This window comes from Leishmania infantum, chromosome 32, assembly GCF_000002875.2.
Source record: "Leishmania infantum JPCM5 genome chromosome 32".
Lineage (NCBI taxonomy): Eukaryota > Euglenozoa > Kinetoplastea > Trypanosomatida > Trypanosomatidae > Leishmania > Leishmania infantum.
In genome coordinates this window covers 1,085,911-1,106,261 of record NC_009416.2, presented here as the reverse complement: position 1 = coordinate 1,106,261, position 20,351 = coordinate 1,085,911, and the positions used below count along the sequence as shown (strand labels likewise).

The 20,351-nt window shown below is 61.2% G+C and overlaps 4 protein-coding genes across 4 annotated transcripts; all 4 read left to right on the top strand.

Moving 5' to 3' along the window:
• Positions 1 to 1,314: 1,314 nt before the first annotated feature.
• Positions 1,315 to 5,400, top strand: LINJ_32_2940 (conserved hypothetical protein; the record flags this gene model as incomplete). The annotated part of the gene is made up of 1 exon (XM_001467933.1): positions 1,315 to 5,400. The coding sequence occupies one exon, from the start codon at positions 1,315 to 1,317 to the stop codon at positions 5,398 to 5,400; it is 4,086 nt and encodes a 1,361-aa protein (XP_001467970.1).
• A 2,208-nt stretch (positions 5,401 to 7,608) lies between these two features.
• Positions 7,609 to 8,175, top strand: LINJ_32_2930 (DNA polymerase III epsilon subunit-like exonuclease; the record flags this gene model as incomplete). Its single annotated transcript, XM_001467932.1, has 1 exon — positions 7,609 to 8,175. One exon carries the CDS (start codon positions 7,609 to 7,611, stop codon positions 8,173 to 8,175), a length of 567 nt encoding a protein of 188 aa, XP_001467969.1.
• A 714-nt stretch (positions 8,176 to 8,889) lies between these two features.
• On the top strand, positions 8,890 to 12,150 carry LINJ_32_2920 (conserved hypothetical protein; the record flags this gene model as incomplete). Its single annotated transcript, XM_001467931.2, has 1 exon — positions 8,890 to 12,150. One exon carries the CDS (start codon positions 8,890 to 8,892, stop codon positions 12,148 to 12,150), a length of 3,261 nt encoding a protein of 1,086 aa, XP_001467968.2.
• Positions 12,151 to 14,240: 2,090 nt separating this feature from the next.
• Positions 14,241 to 17,111, top strand: LINJ_32_2910 (conserved hypothetical protein; the record flags this gene model as incomplete). Its single annotated transcript, XM_001467930.1, has 1 exon — positions 14,241 to 17,111. The coding sequence occupies one exon, from the start codon at positions 14,241 to 14,243 to the stop codon at positions 17,109 to 17,111; it is 2,871 nt and encodes a 956-aa protein (XP_001467967.1).
• Between the last annotated feature and the right edge of the window lie 3,240 nt (positions 17,112 to 20,351).

Genomic DNA, 20,351 nt, shown 5'->3' with positions numbered 1-20,351 from the left:
TTCTGACGATGCTCGCCTGTGTGCGAAGGACTTGTCTAGCGTGCGCGCTTGTGTTGTTTTCTCTTTACTCGTGTAAGGCGCTCTGCTCATCCTCACCCCCTTTTCTCTCTCCTCTCTCGTGGGTTTCGCGTGCGCGTTTTCCCGTCGCAGAGTGCTCTCATCGTGTGGTGTTGTAGGATGTGTGCTCACGAATGCGACTCTCTCTATCTCTGTCTTGTTTCGTCCATGGGGGAGGGGAAGTGCACGTGTGCCAGTGTGCGTCGGTGCGGCTGTGCACCTGCCTCTCCTCGAGAGTTGGGAGCATGTCGAAGCGAAGAGGACACAATCAGACCAGCGGCCTCTTGCGCCCCTTCTCGGTGGTCGCAAACGGCGACGCACAGAAGGGGTGCAGCACGTGCGTGTATATCTCTTCTAAGGCAAACCACAATAGCCAAAATGCCCCACCTCACCGTGGCTCTTTGACTGAAAAGGCGAAAGACGCGGTGCCACACCACTTTTGCCTGTGCGCGTGTGCTTGTCTACATGGACGGTTAAGCGATACGTGGATGAGCGCACCTCCGTAGAAGAGAGACAATGCCGTCGTCTCTCGGCCCCCCCATCTCTTTCTCTCTCCAGTTTCGAGGTGCTCGAACCGCAACGGCGGTCTCCTCTTTTGTGCGGGTGCCCTCTTCCGCGACTATGGCAGTGTCCTCTCTGTGAATACACGCGACACTCTCCGCTGCTTTCGCATCCCCCTCCCCCTCCGCCGTTATTCACGCCTGCATTCTCTTCTCTATCGCGCTTCCGTAATGCGCACCTACGCTCGCCCATTCCTTCCGACCACCTCGCGCAACGTGCACACACACTCACACCTTCATGGCTATATATATATATGCCCAAATACGCACACGCCCACCTTCTCGTTTGCATGGGGCGCCTGTGCGTCACAACACTTTCCTTTTGCGCCCCTCCTCTCCCTTCCCCCCTGCCCAACGACTCCAGTCTTTGTACAAAAAGAAGAAACAATCCAAGGGGGCGGTCCAGGCGCACCAACCGATTCGCCGCTCTCTCCCCCGTGCCGTACCCCGCCCCCCTCCCCCCGTGTTCGTGGGCGTTGCACACGCGCCTGCGTGTGCAGTTTGCGTTTGCAGGGTGCGCGCCCTCCTCAAGCCCTTTTTGTTTTTTCGCTTATTCGTTACTCTTCCGTCTTTTTGCGGCCTCGTTTTACCTTTTCATTGTCCTCCTCCCCCCACTCGCTTTTCCTCGTGGCAACGCGCGCGCGCTTGAGTCTGCGGTTGCAGCGTTCTCCCCCTCTCACTTTCTCAAACGCCCGCCATGTCTCATTCAACAGGGCCCGCCGTTCCGATTCCCTCGCTTGGGGGCGCTACAGCGGAGCACCCGCCTCACAGCCGAGTTAGTCTGCCGACTGTCACCCATTCAACCAGCCCCCAAGCTGCAAACACGGCGTACCTGTCTTATCCACCGGCTCCGTATTCGAGGCAGCCCCAGCCTGGCTACCCGCCGTCGTTCCCCATGTCTACGGGCGACACGAACGGGGGTAACCTCGGTAACCATGCTGCCACGGCGGCATCGTCACTGACGCCGTTCGGTTCGTACGGCTCCGCGGCAATGACTAGCCCGCCACCAGCCTATCCTGAGCACGGCGGGTATTCGGAGCAGCAGCAGGTGGCGCCGACGCTGCCGCCGCCACCGCCTCACCACCAGCGGAACCCCAACGCGTACATTCCGCGCGAGGCGGCGCGTGAGGAGGTTGTGGGCGAGGCCATCGCGGCCACCTCGCAGCACTGGTTGCAAACGCAGCTAAAGCGGGAGACGGAGAGGCGGCACGAGCCGCTGCACGGTAGGTTCCAGCAGTCGGCGCGCCGCGGCCACGAGGGTCAAGACGACGACGGTTACGCGCGAGAGAACGCTGCTCGGTATCTGCCGACTGCAGGTGGGGCCGCCGCGAGGGGCGGCACGGCGTCATTTACGTTCTCTCACGCGTCCCAGCGGCAGCACGTAGAGTTCCTGATCGGCTCACCCTGCCATGTGAAGAGGCTCGTGGTCCTCCTCTTCTCCACGCTGTTTGGCGTCCTTCCTCTCATGTCCACCTTCGCCTTCACGACGCTGCTTTGCGGGGTGGTGCTGCTGTACATTTCCGACTATCTGGGCTACCACCGTACCACCGTCTTAGTTCTGCTCGGCACTGCCGGCGTGTTCTCGGCGACGCTTCTCATCTCTAACATTCACGCGGCGGCCACGTCGTTCGGCCCCATGTTGATGATTGCGGACTTGGGCGGCGTTCTCATGGTTGTGGTGGCGGCCGCAATCCAGCACTTTCGCTGGGTGCAGGAGACGTTTCCGAATGTCCTGTGCGCGCTGGAGAGATTTGTGTTCGCGGTTGGCCCTGTGCTCTGCCTGCCGCCGCTGCTGACGACGATCACCGGCCTCGTCGGCTCCCGCCGCGCGCCGTTTTTCTTCTTTGTTGTTCTGTGCACGCTGCACCACTTCTTCTACTGCCCCCTCAAAAGCAGCTTTCTCGTGCTGGTGTCCCCAGAGAGTGCTGCTGGCGCCGCGGCGACGTCGGTGCAGCCAGGTCAGCAGCAGCAGCACCTGCAGTCTGATGCCATGAGGGATGCCGGGGCCCACGCGAGAGGGAGGGTCGCCGATGACGGGGATGGCCAGGCGAAAGGTGCGCACGCGGGTGGCGACGGCGACGGCGCCGGCGGCGTTGATGACGCGGCGTCTGTCGACTCCACCTCGTCTACCTGCGGCGCGCCAATGCAATTGAATGAGCAGGTGGAAGCGCTCGTCTTCAGCTGCCTTGTTTTGCTCCTCCCTGTCGCCGTGTACAACGCCTTCCAGAGCAACTGGGTAGACCACGCGGTTGCGAACATGCTCAACTCGGTCGGCCTTGTCTGCGGCGGCATCGCTTACTTCTGCATTTCGCCACTGCACAGCCTCTGGTTCCTGGCGTCGCCATCGGAAGAGACCTACTCGCTGTTGCAGCAGCTCGAATACGACCCGCTCGGGCTTCTTGACCTCGTCGCGGCCTTCCGCATTCCCCTGTTGGCGATCGTCTCTATCATTGGGGTGCATTGGGGCGCCTACCGCCTCCTCAACTCGCGCTACTCGTACCTGTTCTCGGGCGTTGCCTTCCCTTTCAACGCCATTCTGTTGCTGATCGCCTTCTACATCACCGTGTACGTCGGCATCGAGATCAAGTGGCTCCTCGACGTCGACAGCCGCGGCGGCGATGTGACGAAGGGCAAGTATCTGCTGCGGCGCATGCCGGTGCTGCTTGGCAGCTGCGCGGTGTCCGTCATTCTGTGCATCTTGACGAGTGCACCGGGTGTGCTCTATTTCCCTAGTGTGCTCTCCATCATTGCCTTCAACGTCTTCCTTATGGACCGCACGAACGGCGGCCCGATGTTCACCTTTACCGTCTTCACTAGCCTGATGCTACTGTGGTGGATGTACCGCACCTACTCCTTCATCGTGATGGACCTGCGCGTTTTCGGTGAGACGACGGTAGTGCCAACGCCGGTGCTGGGGGTGAGCGTGCTGTGGTGCTACGTGCTCGGCTGCATGAGCTTCGCCCTCTCCTTCTCGCCCAGCAAGGCACCGGTGACGATCGCTCTCTTCCTGCTTGCGCTGCAGCTCACCTTTGTTGAGCACGTCCTCTACTCGCAGAAAGAGGAGGGCGCCTACCCGGCGGTGCTTGTCGTGCTCACGAGTGCCGTGGGCGTTGCCGTGCCGTGCCGCATGTACAAAAATGGTGCTCTGACGGTGTACTCGGCGGTGCTCATCTCGTCTTGCTTTGTGGCCAAGCTCTTTACTTTTCTGGTCGAAGTGACGAGTGCCTACTACGCAGCGGAGCTGACTGTGCGTGATGGGATGGAGACGACCCGCGCGTGGCTCCTCATGGCCGAGATCACGGGCGGGTGGTGGGTAGCCCTCTTCGCCGGCTACCTCGTCGCCTCATTCGAGATTGAGCACCGCCGTCGCATCAAGATGGAGGCAGCGAAGAGGATGCTTCACACATACGCCACCATGGCGCTGCTGCTGTCTCTGCTGACGATCCGCAACGTGCAGCGCGCTGCCTACGAGTTTGTTACACAGAGCTACGTTGCAGAGTCGGAGCTGCTTCACATTGCCGCCGGCACGTGCTGTGCGACCTACGCGCTTCTGACGATGCCCGTGTGGTGGCGGCTGAAGAGCCGCTACCCGGCTGTGTTTCCGCTTCGCGCCGTTTCCCGCTGCGCGGCGCTGTTGGGAGTGGTCCTGCTAGCCGTGCAGCCCACCCGCGTGGTGGGGGCGGAGGTGTCCGACTTCGACTATGATTTCGAGTACGCCGACAGAGGCCGGTACGCGGCGGCCGTCGGCCTCATGATGCTGCTTGGTGCCCGGGTCTCATTTCTGCAGTGCATCCCGTTCGCTGGCCGCTTTGTATACTGGCTCGCGACAGCCGCGTCGTTGTCGCTCGGCATCACCGGGCTCGTGCAGGCCGCGCCGACCTTCAACTTCTACATCATGATGCTGGGCTTCGTCTTTCTGATCCTCCTCATGATCGATGTGACGCACTATCGCGAGGTGAGCGGCACCGTGCTTGTTGGAGTGTACGGCCTCTCCATTCTTACGATCCCGTTATCTTTCCTGCAGCTCAACCGGTCTGTCGCGGCGCAGCAAGAGAAGCTGTACTACTCGCCCAATCGCTTGGCGATGCTGTGGGATATGTACGAGCAGGGAAGCCTGCGCCTCCTGGCGGTTATCGTCGTCATGTACCTGGGCTTGTCAGTGATGATCAACTGCCGCCTGAGCGGGCGGCCGCTGCTCCCCAAGTGCCGCGAGATCAGCCACGAGTCCAGCCTGCCCCTTGGTGTCATCGCCAACTTCTCGACGGAGCTGTCCGTGGCACTGCTGTGCGCCATCAATTTCTTCGGCAACGACAGTGAGCCAGCCTTGTACGTCCTGTCCTCGCTTCTTCTGCTGCTCTTCGTGGATGACGAAGTCATCTTCTTTGGGCTCAAGGAGCACCACTTCCGCTACTTCGCTCCCACGGCATGCTCCTTGACACTGCTGTGGCTGTGCACCATGTGGAACGCGTGGCGCACGGCGGCACCACAGGGTCTTCTTTCGCAGTTGAGGCGGGAAACGTGGTCATTGGCGCAGGCCTCTGTCACATTGCCGTCGCAGATCTCGCTGCTGGTGCTCTTGTGGAGGGGGCGCAAGATGGGCAGCTCTCCCGGCTTTGTTGTCGTTGGCTCGGTGCTGCTGAACCTGGCGTGCCTGCTGCTTGTGTCAGACAAGGCCGTGCAGTGGATGGCGATTGTCGGCATCCTTGGCCAGTGCGCACGTATTTTCGAAACGCAACTCCAGCCCACCACCTCCACACGGCGCCGTCACCACAGCGCCTACTAGGTGCGGGAGTATTACCAGCAAAAAGGAGGAAGGAGAAGCAGACACACGCACACACACACACACACACGCACCCACATACACAGGCCCTCCTTACACCCCCACTGGCTTTCCATGCCAGCAACACTACCCCCGAAAACATCGGCATTGGTGTGTGCGTGCATGTTTGCGTTGTGTGTGTGTGCTTGTCACACGTATAGTCAAGCACCTGCCATATCGTCGGAGGAGCGCGTGCCGTCACCGTCGCTTCACATCCTCTTCAACCTGTTCTTTTCGTGTTCGGTGAATATCTGGAGTCGTTCCGTCTTCGAGGGAGCCGCAGATGGGCGCTTGATGGGGGGAAGGAGGCACCTGCTTTTCTTTGACCCGTCCATGTGAAGTGCAGAGTAGTTGTGTTTGCTGGTGCGATGTGGTTGCCTTAAACACCTCTCTCCCTCCTCTCTCTCTGTCTTAAGTTCCTTGTTCTTCCTGCCTCGCTTGGTTCTTTCTCGCCAACTCCCCGCCAGCCTTTCAAGCGCCTGCGGTGACCGCCGCCGCTGTGCGTGTCTGTGCTTGAGTGCGCTCGTGTGCCCTATGTTGGCTGTGACACAGCCACGGCCACAGACACTGACACAGACAGCATATGCGGCGCGTTTTGAGGCGAAAGGCGCGGGTGAGGACATCGTGGCTGGGTTGCCTTCTGCTCGTGTGCTTGCACGTAGCTCTTCCCTTTGTGTGTAGAGTCTGTGTGTTTGTGTGTGTGTGTGTCGGTTGTTTCGATGAGAGATGTTGGGCTACGGTAGCGTGAATAAACGGAACTTGTTGGCGTGGCGCACATCTTGCGAAGATGGCGCAAGTGAACCGAATACCGAACCAAGGACATCCGTACATGAAGGGCGTGACATGAGTGGTCGACGGACCATCCTGAGGGTGTTTATATGCTTTAGTACTCCTCCTCTTCTCATGCCTCCTCAGTTCCATGACACGCAATCTGCGCGTGCGTGTGCTTTTCTATGCTACCTTTGCGTTCAACGGTCCGCTCTGCGCCCGCTTTTGCCTCGCGGCAGTGCCGACGTCGTGCTTCTCGCTTTCCCTCGCGCACCTGTTGACCCTAGCAGATGCATAGATCCTGGGGGAGGGTGGCAGGGAGGGGCTGGGAAAAGATGAAGATATGGTTCACGGGCACACATGGGCGGCTGCACCTGTCACTTGCGCATTTGCACGCGCTGTGCACGCAGGCCAACTGCATCGCGGTAGCATCCTGCTTCACAGGTGAATACCGCACCCATCCCTGTGTGCTGCGGCTTTCTCACGCTCGCGCAACGCGTATTATCGTCTCCACTCCACAACGCGCACACACAAACCACGAGCGCCTGCTTCGTGTCTCCGCTTATCTTCTCTTCGTTTTCAGCCAAACCACTTCACCCTTCCTCTCGTCCTCGGCGGTTGCACGCTCACCCACCCCGCGCACTAAGCACAGGTTCCGTGGCCACAACGAAAAGGTAGCGGCCTTACCGCCGTGGCGAGGGCGTCAACGTTGCCAAAGGCCAGCAGCTCCGGAGCTCGAGTCTGCGCAAGGCATGCATGGATGACCTTTCCGACAGTATACGGCGCTTCCGGGGGCGGCGCCCGCAGCAACGGCCTCGCCAAGGTGCCGCAGCAAAGGAGAGTGCGCAGCCGGGAAAGGCTCGCTGTGAGCCCACTGCGACATCTTCGTCAACCCAACGCGGCATTGCAGCGCTCATCGAAGCGTGGATGGGCGACCAGGGGCGACGGAGACCTCCACAGACCTCCGACGCTGCACCACACTCCTCTGACTCCACGCACCTCTCCTCGCCCTCACCGCGTCTCGCGGTGCCCCTGCCTCGTAATGCGAGCTGTGAAGGGGCTGCGTGCGCCAGCCCCTTTGCGCCTGTATCGCCCAAGGTGCCTCCTCTCCTTGCCGACACCATCGGGCTTCTGGCTCCGCTGCGAGAAGGTCAAACAGCCCCTGCATCATCCCTGATTTCACAGCTCTCAACTCCCGTCGTGGCCTCGGCATGGGCAGCTGGCTGCCGCTCCGCCCCTTTCAGCTGTGTTGTCATAGATCTTGAAACTACCGGCTTCTCGGCCACCGCAAATGAGATTCTCGAAGTGGGCTGCGTCGAGTTGCGGTGGACGCCGCCTTCCCAAACGACCTCGACAGGGCCGAAGCACGTTGCTCCTTGCGCACCGTCGTTGGAGGAGCAAAGCATGTGCGGTGCCATCGAGGGACTGTGGACACGCGGGGGGCGAGTGTTTCACCGTTACGTGCGGCCCTCCGACCCCCGCCGCATCTCCGCAGCCGCTGCAGCCGTTCACGGAATCACGTGGGAGACGGTGCAGCACTGCTCCCCGTGGACGGTGGCGGCAAGTGAGTTGGTGGCCTACATGACCCTTGTTGGAGCCGACGCTCCCGTTTCCGCGTCCGCGCAGTTGGAGGCTGCGCAGCTCGGCGGGGACCGCGCTGTTCGTCTCCCGCCGCTGGTGGCGCACAACGCGTCATTCGACGCGCGTTTCCTTGAGCATCACCTGCGGCGGTGTGGCTACCAAATATTCTGGCACCCTCAATACCCTCTGACGTGCACTCGGCAGTGGGCGCAGGTGGCCTATCCGCACCTGGCAAACAATCTCGATGCTCTGTGCGCCTTTCTAAGCATCGATGGGGCGGCAGATCGAGTCGCTAACGGCCACGGCGCCCTCACGGATGCGACCTTGACGGCACTGCTGTTTCTGCAAATGTGTCGTCGCTGGACGGAGCGGTTTGGTCGTGGCGAGTGAAGGTATGAGACGAGGGCCGTTAGCTGCTGTTGAGTGGGCGGGGTGGGAACAGCGAAAGAAAACCTGCGGAACGGCGTGTGTGTGTGTGTATGCGCCGTCGCCCTGTGTTCGCTGAAGGGCGCTGTGTTTTTGACTTGCTTGACACACCCCTCGCCTTGCCGTCCTCTTCTTTCCAGCAAGCGAGTTGCGCAGGACGCAATCGGTGCTTATCGGCACGTATCTTGAATAGAGACCTGACTGACACTAATGCGCGCTCCACAGCGGAGAAGGCCCCCCTCCCTCGCGCATTGGTCTCCGTCGCCGTCGCAGGTGTCTGGTGACGTGTGCGAGGCCTCCCCTCCTCTCCTTGTCCGCACTTGTCCTCGGTTGCTTCATCGGCACCATGGCCGCTTCCATGCACGGTGAGCATCTTTAATGTGGCATACACACATACAAAGACATTTTGGCTGCTGTTGACTTTGTCTCTCTCACACACACACACACACACACTGGTGTCGTCGCTCCTCTCCTTCACCGACACACACACACACACACACACACACACACACGTATGCATACACGCACACATCCAGTGCTTAGTTCCAGAAAAGAAGGAAAGCAGTCAGAAGCGGCAAGCGGTACGCATAGAACAGCACACACACACACGCACACACAAGCACGCACGAGTTTCATACAAGCAGTGACACAAGGAGATAAGACGCGTTGCCGGCCGTCATGCAACGCAAGCGTCGGCTCACCGTGCAGCCCGTCGATGCGGCTCGCTTCTGCGGAGACAACAACGGCGCGGTGGTGTCGTTCTTGAACGGTATGAACCACCCCGTCGTCGCCAACCCTGCCCCGATGGCTGAGGGCGAACAACTGCCCCTGCCGTCACGTGTATTGGTGCACGCGTACGCGGGTGCGCAGCTGACTGACGCAGCCGTGAGGACCCAGGAAGAATTTGTCGAGGAAGCAGCCGTGAACTCTGCTGCCGTTGTGGCCTGCCGCGTGACGCCGCTGCGAGCCTCGAGGGCAAACACGGGGACTAACTACCCTGTGCGCACAGAGGGGCCCACGAAAATCGTCTTCTTCTCCGGCTGCCAGCGGCTGGCTGAGGTGGGCATCGATGACGGGTTCGCGACTAGATCTTCGCCCCCTATGCAGCTGCCCTGGTGTCCCATGCAGTGCTTCCGCGTTGAATCTGAAGACTCCGTCAAGGGCTTAGTGGCGCTGGACATGGCTGCTTTCCTGAAAGATACGCATACTCTCTGCGCCTGCACTCCACAGCTTGGCAAGCTGCAGACGCTGCGCTTCGAAGAGAGCACGATCTTCTGCCTGGGCCCCGGTCGTGCTGGTCACGCCGAGGTGACTGTCATACTCGGCAACGGGGTAGCGGCGGTGTGCGGTGTGCAGCGAGCGGCTCCGGCGCCTGCAAGGGTTACTGCTGAAGCGTATGCTGAGGTGGCGGCAGCGCCGTCGGCCTCGAGGGCAGCTCGACAAACCTTCCTCGCGGCGAATGAGGGTAGTGACATGCACGTGCTACACACTCTTCAGCTCCCTTTTCACGCATCGCCGTCTGCAGCCCCGCTGCGTGTGGCCTGGACCGGCGCGACTGTACTGTGGGTGGTGTACTCAGACGGCTCTGTCGTGGCGGTGCAGTGCGGTGAGAGTAAAGGCATCGGAAGTGGCGTCGAGGGCAACGAGGAACTGCAGCAGTCGTCACAAGGGTTGGCAGGCGCCAGCAGTGCAAGCCAAGCGCGGAGCTCCACGGTCACGACGCATGTGGCGGAGACCCAGCTGATGCCCACCTGGGCACAAAACGGGGACAGCAACAATGCATCCATGGTGCAGGTGCAGATCCACGCCGACCCGCGTGCGCCGGTGCTTCACTTTGCCTTTACGACAGCGGACGCCGGCAGCGCAGAGCAGCAGCAGCAGCTGCTGCTGCATTACGGTACGGTGCGCCTGCAGGGCGCGCCGCCCGCCGCGCAGTTGCACTGGCGGCAGCATCAAGTCTGCTACGCCGAGCACCTCTACGGCGTGCGCTGTGAGCGAGGTCAATTTCACATTCTCTCACAAAGCGCACGCGGCGCCGGGCCCCTGTACGTGGCGACCCTTCTCAACGACGGACCCGCTGCGTCCTCTGCCGCTGCGGGCGCTGCATCAGTCGCGCCGTCCTTGGCGATGACAATCATGCAATGCGCCGAAAGCGAGCTGAGCAGTCACTGTCGTAGCTGCGAAGCTCTGCTAAAGGAGCTGCGGGCCTCCGCTCAGCAGCTCAAATGCGAGAAGGATGCCGCGTTGCTACTGCATCGACTCATGCAGGTGCAGCACGCCCTCTACGCTCTCCTGACCCGGCAGCAGCAGTCTGCGAGTGTGACCGACTTGGCAGCCAGTGAGAGCCTGCCGTACCGACTGCTGCAGCGCGCTGCGCAGGTGTCCCGGGAGCACGCTGCGTACGCCCTGTTTGTGCACCTTGGCATCATGCACACCATATCGAAGCCATTGAAAGACGTTCTTGGGCTCAGCGAGGCGACAGCGAGGGCCGAGGCGGCGCAGGCGCAGTGGAAGTCGCTGCTCCACGACACATTCCGTCGCAAAAGCGTCTATCAGAGCTCCGTTGCGGAACTCGCGATGTGGCAATCGGCAACACCGCTCTGCATCGAGGTGCTGCTCGATAAGCTGGGCCTGCCAGCTGCCGATGCGTCGTTCACCATGGCGTCGGCGCTCGCTAGCATGGACACTGTAACCCCCGAAGTGGCGCTCTTCATCCTCTACTACAGCTACGTGGGCTTAGAGCATTCGGCTGATGCGAGTGGCGCACAGGCGCTGCCATCGATGGCAGAGCAGCAGCAGCAGCGCCAGTGGCGCGAGTCGTTTCTGCTCTTGTTCGGCATGCCGGTGGACTTGAACACGTGGGCCTTCACGTGCTACGCGGTCGATCACGGGGTCAACCCTGCGGAGGCGGCCGAAGCAGAGCAGAAGAAGTCGTTGCTCTACGCGATGGGGCCCGCGGTGCAGCACCTCGGTGCGCCTCCGTTTGTAAGGCTGCTGGCGCCTGTCGTGAACGGTCTCGCCCACGTTGCCGCGCTGGATGTCTTGCTTCGGCTGATCCCGACATGCATTACAGTGTACACCAGCGCCGCCGAGGACGTTCCGGTCGCGATGGCGATGAGGCTCCTCTGCGTGGCCGTGCGCGCTGGCTCGTCGCGCATGATTGAGGCCCTGTACGAAGTGATGCGTGGTTCTGCAGAGCTGATGCACCTGGCGGCACAGCCGTTGGCCTACGCGGCGCTTCACGCGGGCAGCGTGTCGGCGATGCGCGGGTGGGTGGAGGTTGGGAGCCCGGCGGCGGACACGATCGAGCGCACGCTGCAGACTGCGGAGGGGGCTCACCAGCGCGAGGCCGTGCTCATCTCCTTCTACATTCTTCTCCAGCGGTACGAGGATGCGCTGCAGGTGTGCAGCTCCGCCACTCCCGCCGACGCGACGCAAGCACAGCGTCTTCAGGTGGTTCTATCGTATCTGCGCAGTCTACTGTCCGCCTCGTCGAAGGCGTGGGGAGAGCAGAAGATGGCAGTGGTAGCCGACGTCGACCCTCATCTGCCCGTGGATGAAGCCTCTGCGTTGCCGCTCTGGCGACCCGAAACGCTGTCAGCTCCGCTGCTGCAGGTAAGCTCCGGCGACTTGGCAGAGCAGCTGGGGAGGATCGTCTCATCTGCGGGGGAGCGCGGAGGCCACAGCGGAGCCGCTAGCGCCGGCGGTACGACGACCGCGACTGCCTCTGGGGCTCTCGGTGAAGCCGGCGCTGCGTACCACTACTCGTACAGGGCTACAGGGGAGGGCTTACAGACTCATGCGCGACCGCCGCTGTTTCGCCCTTCGACGCTGCTCTCCTCTGTCGAGAGAGGATCGGGGGCCGGCAGCAGTGCAGCCTCGTCTTCGTCATCGCCGCCCGCAGGTGGTAGTGCTGCTACTACTGCAGGCCAGTACTAGAGTTGGAAGGGCACTATCTAACGGTGATGCGCAACGCTTATCTGAAAGCGCGGATGCTATCCACAGCAAGAGGCGCTGTCGACGTTGACCCGCCTCGGGAAGGGGGAGGCCCGCTGATGGGTGGAGGAGAGGAGGAAGGATTGTCATCGCCAGCGTTGCTGGCGCCCCATTTTCTTCGGTTTCAGAGCTATCGAGATACACTCGTGTGCCGTTTCGAGTGATCCGCCAGATCGGCTTGCGCTGGTGTCTGTGAGCGGGGGTCGGTTGCTACGTGTCAAGAGGATGGCTGTCAAACCAATGGATTGCCTTCCCCATTCGTTTCCAGAGACACAGGCGTGGCCGGCGCACTCATCTTATCGTCCGCCTCTAGCTACAGGTGGATGTAACTAACACCCAAGAAACATTAAAGCGGCACAGTTCTGGATGCGGAGGCAACTATAGCGACAGGCCAGGCACCTTTCCTTGGATAGAGTGCGTGTCTAGCGTAGGGTGCGTCAGTAGCGGCAAGGGCGATGGACGTGTACGCCCCCGTCATCCCGCCGTGGGAGGTGGTGTGTGTGCGTGCCACATTGTGCACCTGAGAGCCTTCGGGATGTGAATGGGAAGAGGGGTGGGAGAGAGGGGCGTTTTGGCATGGAGGCGGGGGCGTGAAGGAAAGGGTCTTTCTGCTAACGACGCAATGCATTTTGCGCCGTGCCAGCCCATGCGCGCTGCGGGTGACTGTGCTACCCCTTTTCAGCGTGTCTTCGCATCTGTGCGTGCGTGCGGCTGAACACCTTTCACCTCCCTCTTTCCTGAGTCCTTCTCTTTGCCTTTTTGCGAGTTCCCCCTTTTCGGCAGCGTCTTGCCTCTCTCTCTGCCGCCCTGACGCTTCTCCGTTTCTCCGCGTCTGTTCCCTGCTTCACCCCACCTCTCGCTTCCTTCTACTCGCATGGTAAGGGTCTTGCCGTTCGTTGGCTCATTTCTCCGGAGCGTCGTTGCAGCACGCCCTTGTCGAGAAGAGCTTCCTCTTACGTTGCTGGTTTCTCATTCCCTGTGCTGCACCCACCACTCCTCCTTGCCCCACTCCTGTTCCTCCTTTTTGCCCTATCGTGCCTCCTTCCAAAGCCTACTTCCCCCCCCCCCCCACGCTCACGCACAGGTCTATGTTTATACTTATTTCCTTATTCCTACGCAACCCAACATCGGTGCACTCCCCTGCTGTCATCACCATCCACCACACTTCCCTCTTCTCCCCACAAACCACCCCACCGCAGTCTGTGTAGAGATAGGGAGACGCGCATACATTGCAAGCTTCACTGCGACTTAGTAAATCTTTTGTTCTTGCTAGAGCGGAAGGTCAGTCCCTTTACTTCGAGCGCGGGTGCACACAGGTATAGACGCACACACGAGTACGAATGTGAGTGCGTGCCTCTGTGTCTGTGCTGTGCATCTCTCTCTCGGTGACCGCAGGTGGACTAACCCCCCTCCCCCCACCGGCGCAATACGCAACGACAGGTGCACAACGGCGGCTGTTGACGGTCTCCCCCTCCCTCCCTTTCTCTGTGCTTTACTTCCTTACACTTGTCCTCCCCATCCTTTACCTTCTCTGAAGGGCATTGCGCGAAGAGGCGCCTTGCACTTGACGTGTAAACACAGCTGCTTGCATATGCGTGTGCCCTGTAAGTTTTCACGTTGTCTTTCTCCACTCCCTACCCTATTCCTCCCCAACGAGCGGAATCTCGATTTCATAGTCAACTCCTGTCGTGCGCGTTGTGAAGCAGAGCGAAAAGGTACGCTGGAGGCCCCCTTCTTTCCTGCTTCCTTTCTCTACCCTGCTCCTCGCTGTCGCTTTCGTCCTTTCCTCCCTTTCGCTTCCTCCGTCCTCTCGCTCTCCCTGGCGCTAGCGGCCTCTTCGCGTCGTTTTCCTTTGTTGCTGCTGCTGTTGTCTTTGCCTTCTCTCATTCCTCTGCCACACGCACACAGACAGGCAGACGACGGAGCTCTTCGCCCTCCCTTCCTTTCGCCGTCTCATTTTCTACGCTCCCCGTGTGTGTCGCTCGTTATCTCCACCCTCGATACCCCCCCACCGCTTCTTTTTTTTCGCATTCATGAAGGATCCTTCGCATGTCACGGCTGCCCCCACTTCCCCTTCGCCCCATCCGTCGGCCGTCTCTGGAGGTACGCCAATTCCATGGCTGCCGCTGCCACCATCGTTGTCAGCGGGCGCGTCAGCCATGATCGCATCAGCGCCGAGCGAGCGCTGGGCAGCCGCGCTGCAGAAGGTGCCCTACCTGCGCTCTATCCTGGAGGGACCGACGTGCACTGTGTACCGGCCGCCCACCGTAATTCAGCTGAGCGAGGCTACGGGCTGCTCTGTCAGCAAATTGGCTGGCGCATACAGCGACCTACCCGTCATCACGCTCAACAAAATTAAGGCGACTGGTGATCAGGAGGCAGCTGCTGCCGCCGCCGCCGCCGCCAGTCTCAACTCCGATGGCTTCGAGTACCTGCAGCTGTCGCCGACGGACGACTCGCTAGAGATGGCGGCCAAGGCGCTGGTGGCGCGCCGTCCCGCACCAGACGCGGAGGAGATCTTCTGGGAGGCCGAATACTGGGAGGTGCTGCGGAGAGCCAAGCGTCAGGCACAGGAGGAGAAGGAGCGCCTCCGCGAGAAAAAGCTGGGCCAGAGGGAGAAAAGAGCGGTGATGGGAGCCAGCAACAGCAGCGTCGGGGTGCCGTCGCCGAAGTTGGGCGGGGCAACGACGCTGTCCTCCATGAACTCGCCCTCGTTCGCCACGCCGCACAGTCGCCAGGGCTCCCTCGGAGGGCCGTACGGCGACTGCGGTGATGGCTCACCTGCCTACCTGCACGCCCAGACGGCGGCGCAGCGCACTGCAAAGGGTCTCCTGCGCCGGGCACGGTACAACGAGACCCACAACCCGGTCCAGCGCGTGCTCGTGCGCACAGCGTCGCTGTTGTCGCAGAACAGCGCGACGCAGTCGGTGATTCGCTGCCGCACCCGCCCGCGCCGCGACTCTATCACCTCCCAGCAAACGTTGCCTGGTGCACGCGGGTTTCAGTATCCCCTGTCGTCTTTGGCGAGCGAAGACGGGCGAAGCGCAACCAGCGACTCTTTCAGGACCCCGCCGCCGCACATCGCTTACAGCCATCAGTCACGAGAGCTGCTAGCAGCCAGCCTGGAGCTTGAGTTGTCCACATCCGGTGGGCCAGCCAACACTGACACCACCACACGCTCCGGCCCCGCGTCAGCAGAGGGTGCAAAGGGCGACACCATGACAGCTCGTGAAACGGCACAGCCACACAACGAAGGCGGCTCGCCCATCGCCACACGCGACGCTGCAAGAAAGCGGCCGTCCACCGCTGCGGCGGCCGTGTCACCGGACTCGTCGTCCTCTTTGCAAATTTCGTCGAATCGCTGTTCAGCTAACCTTCGACGCGGCAAGGTGAACAGCTTCCCCTCCGTTACCGCCCCTCCGAAGAGTTTGATCATGCAACGGAACTCCGCGACATGTGCGCCGCTGATCACCCCGACCGCCTTACCGGCCCTAGAGCCATCTGCTCAGCAGAGCCCCCCGCCGCCACCGTTGCAGGGTGACAGTGGCAAAGAACAGAAATGCGATCCACTTCTACCGCGTTCTGTGGGCGCGATACGTAAGCCTGTGGAGAAGCAGCCTCCAGGGGCTGAAGGGGGGCGCGAAGGACGTGGTGGTGGCGGCTCCTCATCGCAGCCTCAGCTGCTCTCTCTCTCGGCGATGCCTCGCACGTCTGTTGGGCAGCCCTCGGCTGGCACATCTTCGCTGACGGTGGACGAGCAGCCTAGGTTTCGGTGCACCACAGCACGGCCCTCGCCCGACTCCAGCAATGCACGGGCTACTAGCAGCGCCTCCTCACGCCCTTCAGGGAGCGCGCCCGGAACGTCGTCCCAGTCTGCATCCGGGCCTACCGTCACAGGTGACTCGCGGAAGGCGAAGAACGCGGTCGCAGCGCCGTCTTTGGTAGTGCGGGAAGCCACTGCCACAATCCCCACGAGCAGCATCGGTGCGCCTTTCATCGCAGCTGACATGAAGGTACGTAGAAACGCAGGCAAGCGATTAGTGGCCAGGGCCGACTCGAAGCCTCTGCCCCTGCACCCGAGCTCAGCCCATCCGCCATCCGGTCATCGCTTGGATGGCGATTCTGCTCCGGACAAGGCCTTCCGCCTTTCCTCGATGCCGCCTCGTACCGCTACCGTGACAGCCGCGGCATCGCCTGCACCACCGCATTCTTCTTTCTCTTCCTCGACCGCGCAGACAACGATAGTGCCGCAGTCCGCGTCTATGCCAGTGATGCGTGCACCAGTGCCCAAGCCGCTACCATCAACAGGACCTGCCGTGCCACCGGCTATCACCGTTATAAGCACTGCGGCTCCCTCACCATCGAGTAGCGTGACAACACGCAGGACGGCAGCGGCTGCGCCCTCATCGTGCCCCCCGACTAGAGAGGCATCTCTGTCGCCGTGCTTTGAACGGGCCGCGGCGGCCGTGCGCGCTGCGTCATCGCCAGCCCCCGAAGACGGTGCTGACAAAACGTTGTCCACAACGTCACGCGTGACCGTTGCCCCGCCGACAGCGACGAAGCCGCCCTCCGCCGTCACAAAGCCGCTCAGGAATGGCGAGGCGCCGCTCGCAAGTCGCCAGAACACCACGGCGGCGGCAAGTGAAAAGGACGCCAAGGGAGAAGAGGCAAAGCCACCTGCACAGGTGTCCAGCACCGCCTCGAAGGCTGACGTGGCACCCCCTCGGCCGAGCAACCACCGCGCAGACGAGGATGCGGCGGCACGTTCCTCTTTCTTGTCCACTCCTCCCTCCGCTGCTGATGCGGGACGAGTCGCACACAACGCATCCGAGAGCGGCGCGAAAGCTTTTTCGCTGCCTTCGAGAAAAGTCGAGAAGGCGTCCAGATGCTGCGTCGTACTGTAGAATTGCTTGCGTAGAGCAGGCTTTCACCCATTTTCTCTCTCTTGATGGATAAGGACAGCCCCCAAGTTGCGCGTAGCCCTGCGAATCCGCAGACACCAAAGGACGTTGTGCGGCGGTCGATGGCGGCGGACGAGCAGAGGCGGGAGGATGATGAGAGAGGAGGCGCGCTGCGGACTTCACAGGCAGACAAAGCGCCCCGCCCACCTTCAGCACGGCGGATGCGTGCACATGCTCAAGATGCTTTTTTTTTTCGTTGTTAGGTGTGTGGCCATTTCGAGTGCCGCTCTAAAGAGGCGCCATCCGCGACCTTACAGTGCATCATGAGCGAGCGCTTCTCCTGGTGCGCGCCCGCGCAGAAAAGTAATCCAAGGGCCCTATCTAATTTGGCGGCACAGCGTCCTGTGCGCGGAAGCTTCTCTCCAATGTCTCACGTGCTCTTTCCGGCGGCAACCGCTCTCCACTTGGCTGTTCGGAGCGCGAAACCGAGGCAATTGCATGCTCAAGAACACGTTTCACAGCTCGTGCGAGGAACGAGAAGAAAAGATCTCTCTCCCCCTCCCCTAAGGGAAACAGGCACGCTGCCCCAAGTTCAGCGGCATACCCGCGCAGAGCAATGGCGAAGAGGAAGAGAGGGCCGGCGTGCTGTCGAATGCATCGTCCTTTTAGGTGCCTCTTGTTGTTCCCCACACGCTCTGCCTTTCTCTCCTCTTTGAGTCGCACCTGCTCTCTCTGCGCGCACACTCAGAATGGAAGGAGGGGGGGGGGCGAGGACGGAAAGCCAGTTCCACGACCGGCGCTTTTCCTTCTCGCTGCTCTTACTGTATCTCGCACGGACGCCGTCGCCCTCCCTCTCTCTGTTTGTTTCTTCACACACACACACACGTAAATACACGCGTAGACACATACCGCTTCATCTCTGCTGCCTCTCTGTCTTGCCTTTCCCCGTCCAGCACGCGTATGCGCACCATGGCAACAGCGACGGTACATGGGCGAGAGCGAGAGAACAAGCAAAGAATACACACACACACACAGGGTAACACCCTCTCTTTCCCTCTCTCTCCCAATGGCCAACAACACACAACGACTTACAGCCCCCCCCCTCGCCTCAACTTTTCTCCGCCGCCACATCCAGCACGCAAGCATTGGCGCACGCGCTCTTCCGTCTTCTCGTCTGCTACGCTCCTTACCTCACTCGGCAGAACGGGCGACGACGGCCAAGACAGTGCTGCCTCGGCGCGCTTTTTGTTGGCTGCCGTAACTTGGCTTCGTTCTCCTCTTCGTCTGATGTTCGTTAGCTTGCGGGGCCGCAGAAGCGGGGCGACATCTCTTGTCCCCATTGCCGAGCCGCCGCTAGCTCTCCTGCACACGTCCCACACACGAACGCAGAGACACGCACGCCTGCTCATCACCGCGTACTCTGCAAGAAGCATGTTTCTCGGTAGCCATGCGGAGCGCGGCCTCCCCCTGTCGGCTTCGCCGCAAAGGATTAGCAGGTGGACGGGGTAATCGCTGGAGCCAAGGCGGCGGCGGCAGCCTCAGCGTGTGAGGGTAGCGTTTCCAACATTGCGAAACCGGCCTGGTGGGTTGCTGTGTTTCCGCACAGCGAGTACGCCGACGCTGGCAGCTACTACAGGGGCCTGCTGTGCCACATCCAAACGAAGAGCATTTTTCTCTTCGGTGATGCTCACCGGGCCTATCTGCTAAACTGGCTGAACAATACCACCTTCGGCGTCTCAAATGCGTGGGTGATGCCGCACAGCCCTGCGAAGGTGTTGGTGATGCGCGAGAGGCTCATGGAGGAGTTGCCCAAATACATACACGAGGTTCACGGAGAGATGCAGCGCATCGAGTCCTCGATCGAAGCCATCATTCCAGTTCCTGCGGCGCCACAACAAGGACATCGATATCGTGCCAATCGCGGCGTCGTATATGTCTTGTGCCCCTAATGGTGCGAATCGCGTTCGCTCTCGGGCACACCATTGCGAAGGCGACCGTCAACCACCAGATGAAGTGGGCAGGGACTTTGCCGTCGTCATCGCGACGGACGCCGTGGACTGCGACAACGAGGACCAGTTCCCGGGCCGGCAGTACGCGCAGTTCAGCACGGATCAGGAGGCCAAGCAGCTGGCGGTGGAGCACGGGCACAAAATTATCGACGGCTGCCTCGAGGGAGAGCTCGACGTGTCGTGGGTGATGACAATCTGCGACTAAACCATCTCTAAGGAGGACTTCCACGAGTAGAAGCGGATGCGTTGCGGCCGATACGTGGTGCCCTGCGGCCCGCTGACCAGCTACCTTTCCCGCAACAGAGCCAAAAGGCGGCGCCACTGGAGGGTGTGCTCTCGCCTTAAGGCACCAGCGTTGGCAGTCGAGATCACATTTGTGAGGGAGATATCAACACATGGGCACCACCGCACCCGCAAACCTGCGCCGCGGGGTCAGCTTCGCCAGCGCCGGCTGCGAGTAAAAGTGCGGCTCGGCTTTCCTACTCTCCTCACTCGCTGCCTCGCTGCGTTTCTCGCGTGAGCTGCGCGGCAATCATTGAAACGCCAACTGACACCCGCATTCTTGCACAGGAAAAACGAAAGGAAGGGAACGGAGCGCCAACGGCGCGGGGGCGCGTTTGGGCCACGGCGGGCTGCAGAAACACGAAAAGATCCAACGACGAGAGACGTAAGGCAACACGACCGGTGCTGTCCTCCGCACAGGTGTCCGGCACGTATACTTTTTGTGCTGTTACGCGGGTATTGGCGGGGAGGAAAGTGGAGAGGGCCACTTGAGTGCCGCTGACCGCCGCGGCGTGTGCGGGCGGTGTGCGTCGCAAGGACGGCGCCTCAGGTGCCGTCAGATTGCTCGTGTGTGTGTGTGTGAGGGGGGGGGGAGGTGGATACGTGCGCGCATGCGCGGATATCAAGCAGTCCGGGCAGAAACACATCTGCCTGTCGCCTGCGCATCGACTTTGTCTTCATCTTCAGCCCTGCCTTCGGCCAAGAGCACAAGTGGCGCTGCGTGGCTGTGGACAGCCCACACGGCGCGCGTGCGTGCGTTTTGTTCTCCCCATGAAGTAGGGCGACCTTGCTAGATGCGCGCTAGCGGACGTCTTGGCCTGCGTAACGCAGCCGCTCTCCTGCACCGCCTCCCTCTACATCTCCCCTCCGTCCTCATCCTTTGTTCCAGAGATTGAGCCGCCGGTTCGACCGCGGCCGTTCCTGCGCCCCTTTGGTGTGTACGCGCGTGTGT